Source organism: Meleagris gallopavo, chromosome 17 (genome assembly GCF_000146605.3).
Source record: "Meleagris gallopavo isolate NT-WF06-2002-E0010 breed Aviagen turkey brand Nicholas breeding stock chromosome 17, Turkey_5.1, whole genome shotgun sequence".
NCBI classification, from domain to species: Eukaryota; Metazoa; Chordata; class Aves; order Galliformes; family Phasianidae; genus Meleagris; species Meleagris gallopavo.
This window is the reverse complement of record NC_015027.2, coordinates 2,673,368-2,680,386: the sequence shown is the minus strand read 5'-3', so window position 1 is coordinate 2,680,386 and position 7,019 is coordinate 2,673,368. Positions and strand designations below refer to the sequence as shown.

The 7,019-nt window shown below is 45.5% G+C and overlaps 1 protein-coding gene across 1 annotated transcript; it reads left to right on the top strand.

The window, feature by feature from the left end:
* The first annotated feature begins 65 nt into the window (after positions 1 to 65).
* On the top strand, positions 66 to 3,849 carry PUS1 (pseudouridine synthase 1). The gene is made up of 5 exons (XM_010720025.3): positions 66 to 205; positions 402 to 539; positions 1,229 to 1,331; positions 1,605 to 2,302; positions 3,376 to 3,849. Exons 1-5 carry the CDS (start codon positions 164 to 166, stop codon positions 3,421 to 3,423), a joined length of 1,029 nt encoding a protein of 342 aa, XP_010718327.1. The 5' UTR covers positions 66 to 163; the 3' UTR covers positions 3,424 to 3,849.
* The last annotated feature ends 3,170 nt before the right edge of the window (positions 3,850 to 7,019 follow it).

Sequence of the window (7,019 nt, the reverse complement as noted above, 5' to 3'; positions counted from 1 at the left end):
GCGGCCGGGCGGGGCGCTGGGCTGGGCGGGCAGCCGGTGCAATGAATGGGCTGGGAACGGCAGCCGCTCCCCCGCCGGCACTGCAGCCGTACGTCGTCGTTCTGCTTCGTGCTTTCGTTACCAGAAAACTCCATTGCAGGAGCATTTCGCAGAGGGATCAGAAATGCCCCATCTCTTGCAGCGACATCAAAGGCTGAAGCAGAACGTACGCGTTTTCTCGATGCGCTTTGGTGGAGCTTTGCAGGAAGGAGTTGGCTTTGTAGGAACAGCAGCACCTCCCAACCAGGAGGGAAGATGCTACGAATTTCACAGTGATGCTCAATTAACAAAACTTTTCGGTGATGTCTTTCAGAGCGGTTGCCCAATAATTACTGCTTGTTTTATTTCTTATTCTCTCCCAGAGAAATCTGGGCTCTTCGCAGTTCAAGACCATCGAAGATGATTTGGTGTCTGCCCTCGTGCAGTCCGGCTGCATCCCAGAAAACCACGGTGAAGACATGAAGAAGATGTCGTTCCAGCGCTGTGCTCGGACAGATAAGGTACGTTGCACGGAGCTGCTCACACAACAAGCTCTGCCCCTCCAGTGCTGTCAAAGCGTTGTTCAGCATGAGATCCAATAGCAAATACTATCTGCAGTGAATAGTATTTGAGACTCCTCCCTTCATCCCCTGCTAAACTCGAGTACAAAGCAAGCATTTAGAAGTTGTGGGGTATTGGTTAGGTGGTGTGTGTGAAGCTGGTGCTTTGTACTTAAGCTGTGTGTTCGCCTTTCCCTCCCATTCACCTGTTCCAGCTTCCCAGCCTGACGCTGCTCCTCTCTGCTGCTGCTGCCCGCTGGATGCGGAGCTCAGAAACTGAACTGCATCTCATTTTATTTTTTAACCCGTCACATCAAGGTGCTAAGTGTGGAGTGGGGTTCACGGCTGACCTTAAGTACAAGTCATTGCTTTACTGCTGGTGCTTAACAGCAGGCAAATATAGCGGGATGTGTCCTGAAGGGGAGTGCAGCGTTCTGCTATGTGAGATGGCTGAAGTGCTCGACGGCTGTGCAGCACCGGGTGGTCTTCCAGGAGCATTCTGATTCGGGTTTCTGCCTTTGCCTCACTTCAGCCTGAAATGACCAGTGAGAAAAAAAGGAATAAATTCGTTCTTCAGCTATTTCAGTTCTGCACGTGCTAACCTGGAGCTTCCGAGGTGCATAATTGTCCGTGTTTTATGATTTTTGTAGGGTGTGTCTGCAGCTGGACAGATTGTGTCGCTAAAGGTCAGGCTAATAGATGACATCTTAGAAAAGATCAATAACCATCTTCCTTCTCATATCAGAATTCTGGGTAAGGATACTGGAACGGGCAGAGAAAATCTTGTCAAAGAGGAGCTTCTCCTGCGCAAAGTTTCTCCCTTTTCGTTGTAATTTTACTCAAAAGGGATTTAGTTTTAACAAGAATCTGTGCTCTTACGCTGGTTTGAAATCGGTGTCCCATAAAATAAATTGTATCTTTTGATTGCATTTTATTTAAAAAAGAACACATCTGCTGATGTACGTGAAGTCACAAGCAGTTTTGTAGCTTACTGATTCAAAAACTTGATGTCACTTTTAAAATAAGGGCTGAAGAGAGTCACTGGGGGATTCAACTCCAAGAACAAATGTGATGCCAGAACCTACGCCTACATGCTGCCGACGTTTGCCTTTGCCCATAAAGACCACGATGTGCAAGAAGAGGCGTATCGACTCAGCAGAGAGACCCTTGAAAAAGTCAACAGCCTGCTCGCTTGCTATAAAGGAACGCACAACTTCCACAACTTCACTTCTCAGAAGGGACCCAAGGACCCCAGCGCCAGGAGATACATAATGGAGATGTACTGCGGGGAGCCCTTTGTGAGGGAAAACATAGAATTCGCCGTGATCAAAGTGAAAGGGCAGAGCTTCATGATGCACCAGATAAGGAAAATGATTGGACTGGTGATAGCTATTGTGAAAGGTTATGCTCCTGAGTCTGTTATAGAGCGCAGCTGGGGAGAGGAGAAAGTGGATGTCCCCAAAGCTCCTGGGCTTGGTCTGGTCTTGGAAAGAGTGCACTTTGAAAAATACAACAGACGTTTTGGAAATGATGGGCTGCACGAGCCGCTGGAGTGGAAGGAGGAGGAGGAGAAGATTGCAGTTTTCAAAGAGCAGTATATCTATCCTACCATTATTAACACAGAAAGGGAGGAGAAGTCCATGATGAGCTGGCTAAGCACCCTCTCCATTCATGACTTCAACTCTTCTGCTGCTGAGATGGAAGCTAACAAGAAAAATTCAAAGGTAATGATTGAAGCCATTATTTTTACAAAGGGAAGCTGTTAAGTTAAAAAGGCTTTTCCTTTAGGAACGTTTTTGTTTTCCGTGTATACTGTGGAAGATGACAGTCATCTGGAGTATAAAATGTATTCCTTCGCTTCACTTTTTGTCTTTTGATGATGGTGGAACAAATGATAGAAAGTGTTACTTAAGCAGGGTTTTGCATGGGGTGGTTGAGAAGGGGAAAGGGAGGAATGCTGTAAAACACAGGCTGGTTTGGCTGCGGTTATATACCAGCAACAGAAGCTGTGGAAACAGCACCAGCTTTTGCTTTTGGGAAGCTGTTTGAAAGACTGGTTTTGGGGTTGCAATTTCCTACTGGCTCAGTGCATTTCCTTGTTTTCAGGCTAATTCCCATTTTGTGTAACGCTGTGGTCATGAGAAAAACTTTGTAATTGGGAGGAAAATTAGGAGCTGCTTAAGTAAATCTGCTGTGTGCTCAGAATGGGTCATTAGAACAACTCCAGATGAACTTTCGGTCAGAGGGATGGCAGTTCTTAAAGAGGATGATGGGCTGGGCTGACGTTTCTGTGTAGTACATCTCGGAAGAAAATGTCCATCTTTGCTTAATAGAATCATTAAAGTTAGCTTTATTTTATGTGGATAATGGTCGTGCTCTGAAGAACATCAGGTTTAATTCTGTCTGCCATTTTTGAGTGTGAGAAAGAATTTAACATACAAAGCATACAGCCACGTTGAAAAGCACAAACAAGATACCCGAAATGTCTCATTAGCCTTTTTTGGTGCTTATTTTCAGTACCAGCATTTTGTGCTACTTTTAAGTTTCCCACACACAGTACAGGTCATTTTCATGCAGCTACAAATAGAGAATAGTTCTTCTCTTGCTGAGTGTAGTGCAGTGTACAATATTTTCTTCTATCAGAAGTGTCATCTACCATCACAGAAGTTGGTTACTCTAGATGGATCTAAGCCGTGAAGTTGGGATCTTGCCCCATTTACTCATTCTCTTGGAGATGTTTAAATTCAGTGTCACATAAATGAAATACTGACAAACCATTTTCCATTTTACTTTCCAGAACAGTGATGTTGAAGGCAGTGATGGTTGTGATGGTGATTCTGACTGAGTCAACGCGTGGTTGGACCTGGTACCCACACTGCTCACAGCTCTCTCTGTCTACGGAAAAGTGGCCTTCCTAATCTGAGAATCCAGTAAAGCAGGGGATTATGTACTTACAGAACAAGTAGATGCCCAGGCAAAGATGAGTGGGGCAAAAAAAAAGCAAAAAACAAAAAAAACAACCAAAAAACAAAACAGCAGGAAGAAGACGAAGAGAGGCTGTGCCACTGACTGATACACCTGACTGGTATACTTGAAAATGATGAGAAAGCAGCTTTCAAAAGGATTCTTGTAACGCAAGATGTCTTAATTGCTATTTGAATGATGTTTTTATTACACGTTTACCTGGAAATAGTATTTTAAATCTGTGTAATCTCTACGTAAAGATGAGACAAAACATTTTAATACACTTTTTTTGGATTATTTTTATGAAGTTATGACTCCATGAACTTTTTTTCCCATTTTCCTCACGTTTAATTAGTCTAGTCTCTAATCATCCTGTTAAGCTTTTATTTTTTGTCACTCATGGCTTTCTTGTGAAATAATATGCATGGGACAGAAATTCATTATCGTGCTAACTGCTGCAAATTTTTTGCTGTTGAATCAACCTTTTTGTTTTCTCAAGGTTTGCAGGTCTAAAAGAAGTGATTCCTTGCTCAGTGACAGATCTTAATTTTGTAACATGGCTTGAACCATGTACTTTAAGACAATGCTTTTTATTTGAAAGATGTCATCCTCCTGTTGCTGACCTCGTGCCTGGCCAGCCTCTAGAATGTAGATCCACAGCTACGTATGCAGTTGGGCATCCACTGCCTGAGGTGCTGTTTCACAGGGCTGTCCTTGAGATGTAAGGAGAAACATGTATGTTAATTGCCAGGATTGCAATTCAAAGTGTGCCACTGTGAAAGTTTCTGTGTTTCCTGGGGTGACTTGCTAGATGTGGTGGTGCTGGTTTCAGTATTTCTGCTTTAAATGGAAACTAGCTAGCCATCTGCTGGATTTGGGGTTGAATCAACTTGGCACGTGTAAAAGGAATGGTGCTGACTTCCTCTGGGCTTAATCAAGCCTGCGTTTGATTCGTATGTGTGAATTCTTAATTTCTGTCAAGCTGCTAAGAATAGAGGAGGATGTGCAGTGGTATGGGAAGCACGTGCCCAAGGACTTTCTTTGGGAATCAGTTTTTATTTTTTGTGTTTTGGGAATCTCTATACTCAGAATTCTTCCTCTCCTTTCCCCAGCTGTGGTTTGAGCCCTGTTTCTTGATGCCAACTCTCTCTGACGATGGTGGAAGGAAAAGAGAAAAGCAAAAATAAACACACACACACAAAAAAACAAAACCCAAAACAAACAAATATACAACAAGTAAAGGCAGCAGCTCTCCTGCCGTCCGTAACAGTAGGACCCTTTGGAAAGGGGTGGAACCAGGCTCTGAGTGTTGGGAGTTGAATATATGTGCTCAGCAAACTTCCCTGGCTGGGTTTGTGTGGCAGCTTGCTTTGTGCTCTGAAAGCTCACGTGGGACAAATCCAGGGCTGTGAGGGCTGTGGTCTTTGGTTTGATTCAACTTTGGACACAGACTGGATGTGCATGAGGAGGTGCATCAGAACTCACGGTCCGTACTGAACATGGAGGTACGTTTTAGCGGAGACTGTGCCCAGGTTTTCTTTTACATCCTTTGCTAACTCATACTGTTGACATAGCCTGTATTAAGTCTTTTATCCAGAGCTCTTTGTCGTCTTCAATCTAAGACAAATACCTTTCTTTACTTATAATGAAGGCACCAAAACTGACACAAGCCAAAATCATCAGGAATTTGTTTATTGTCTCTGGAGAAAATAAAGAACGGTTATTTCTTAACTCTTGCAGGTGTGCTTTTTTTATTTGCCGGTCTCGGTGTGCCTTCTGCAGCAAGAAGGCCGTGATTTGAGGGAAAACTGCCGTTCTTTCCCGCTACCTTCGCTCCTAGAGTTCGAAATCGGAGCGTGGCCGCTCACCCCACACCGCCGGTCAGCCTCCATTGGCACTGAAGTACTCGCGCATGCGCCATTATGGCGCGCCGCCTCCCTCCGTTCGGACCGTCGGGCGCGGAGTGCCGCCACGGGCGCTGTCACCAGGGGGCGCTGCAGTCCCGCCTGGCGCTGCGCCGGCCGAGCCCGGCCGTGAAGTGCGAGGCGAGAAGCGCTTTGCGGCGGCTGAAGGGGATTCTCGCCTCGGACCGCGGGAGGGTGGATTTAGGAGTTATCGTTTGTTTTGATGACAGTTTGGAGGAAAAAAGAAAATGCTAGAGGCTGTAAAGTAACACTGAAATGCCTATTCCATGTTTTAACGATTTGTGGTAAAGTGTTCACTCCCAAATGCAAGTTTTTATAGCGTTGTAATTAAAGGTAATTGCTTTAGGGAGGTCTTGTGTAAATGTAAGAATCGGGTACCAATGAGAACAAGCTTTCAAAGCCCAGGAGCACCCCGGCCGGGCACAGAGGCGGTCCCTCAGCCCTGTAATGGGTGCTGCTGCATGGAGGCTCTCTGTTGCACTGAGACTGCAGGTGATGGCATTTCTTCCCCCAACATGAGCAGGAAGGAGTGAACCGTTTTACCAAGCACTGGTAATCTGCTTCAGATAGCTGCTGTATGGAACAGCTGGTCATAAATCTTCCTTTGCAGTGAAACTTTGTGTTCAGTTACACTCAGAATGCCTTGTAGCAGCTGCAGCTTTCCTGTGCCTTTAGAGATGCAGAAATGCCGTATAAATTTCTCTTCAAGGAAGAAAAGGAATGAGAAGGAATGAGGCAGATCCTCTTGGGAAGCAGAATTTGTTTTCCTAATGGCGGTCTAGAAGGAGATTTAATTAAACAGAATCAATTATTTTACGTTTTATGCAACATATTTAGGTTAAAGGGAGAAAGATCACAGTGGGAATTTGTGCTGCTTGTGTTTACCAGAAGCTGCAGAATGCTTACACGTGGTAATAAGTGCTGTGCGCTAAATGCATGCAGGGTTTTTAGGTAATGGATATGAGATTTTGTGTGACCTGTTCAGGGAACTCCGTCCATCTGCCAGGGCATCTCAATTTTGTGAAAGTTCTCAATGAACTTCTCGTTGATCTCAACATCTCCAAGGACTGTTTGTTCGTTCCCATTGTTTGTTCACATCATACTTCTTGTAGCATCTCTTGGTTCTGTATTGTGCAGGAATTTCCCTGAAGGAAAATGAAATTCTGCAGTGAGCAACAACAGAGGAAAGAAAGTTTGTGGTCTCCAAAACGTCTGCCAGCTTCTAGGAGGCCCCAGATACGGACGCCTTCAAGATACCCAGAGGAACCATCGTCATTTCTTCGTCTCCAAACTCTCCGTAGCTGTAGCTCTGTAACCGCTATTTCTCTAACATTTAACTCCAGATGTGTTTGTGAGGAGAACGCAGGAGCCCTGCCCTGCGGCGCTGCTCTGGCACCAGTTCCGCCAGCACAGCTGTTATTGCGGTGGCAGACATCACGTACCCCTTCCTGGCCGCACCGCTCCTCGCCCGGCCGTCACCGCAGCTCCCGCGATCCCACACCGCGCATGTACGAACATCGGCGCAGGCCCGGACCGCCCTCCGGCGGCGGCG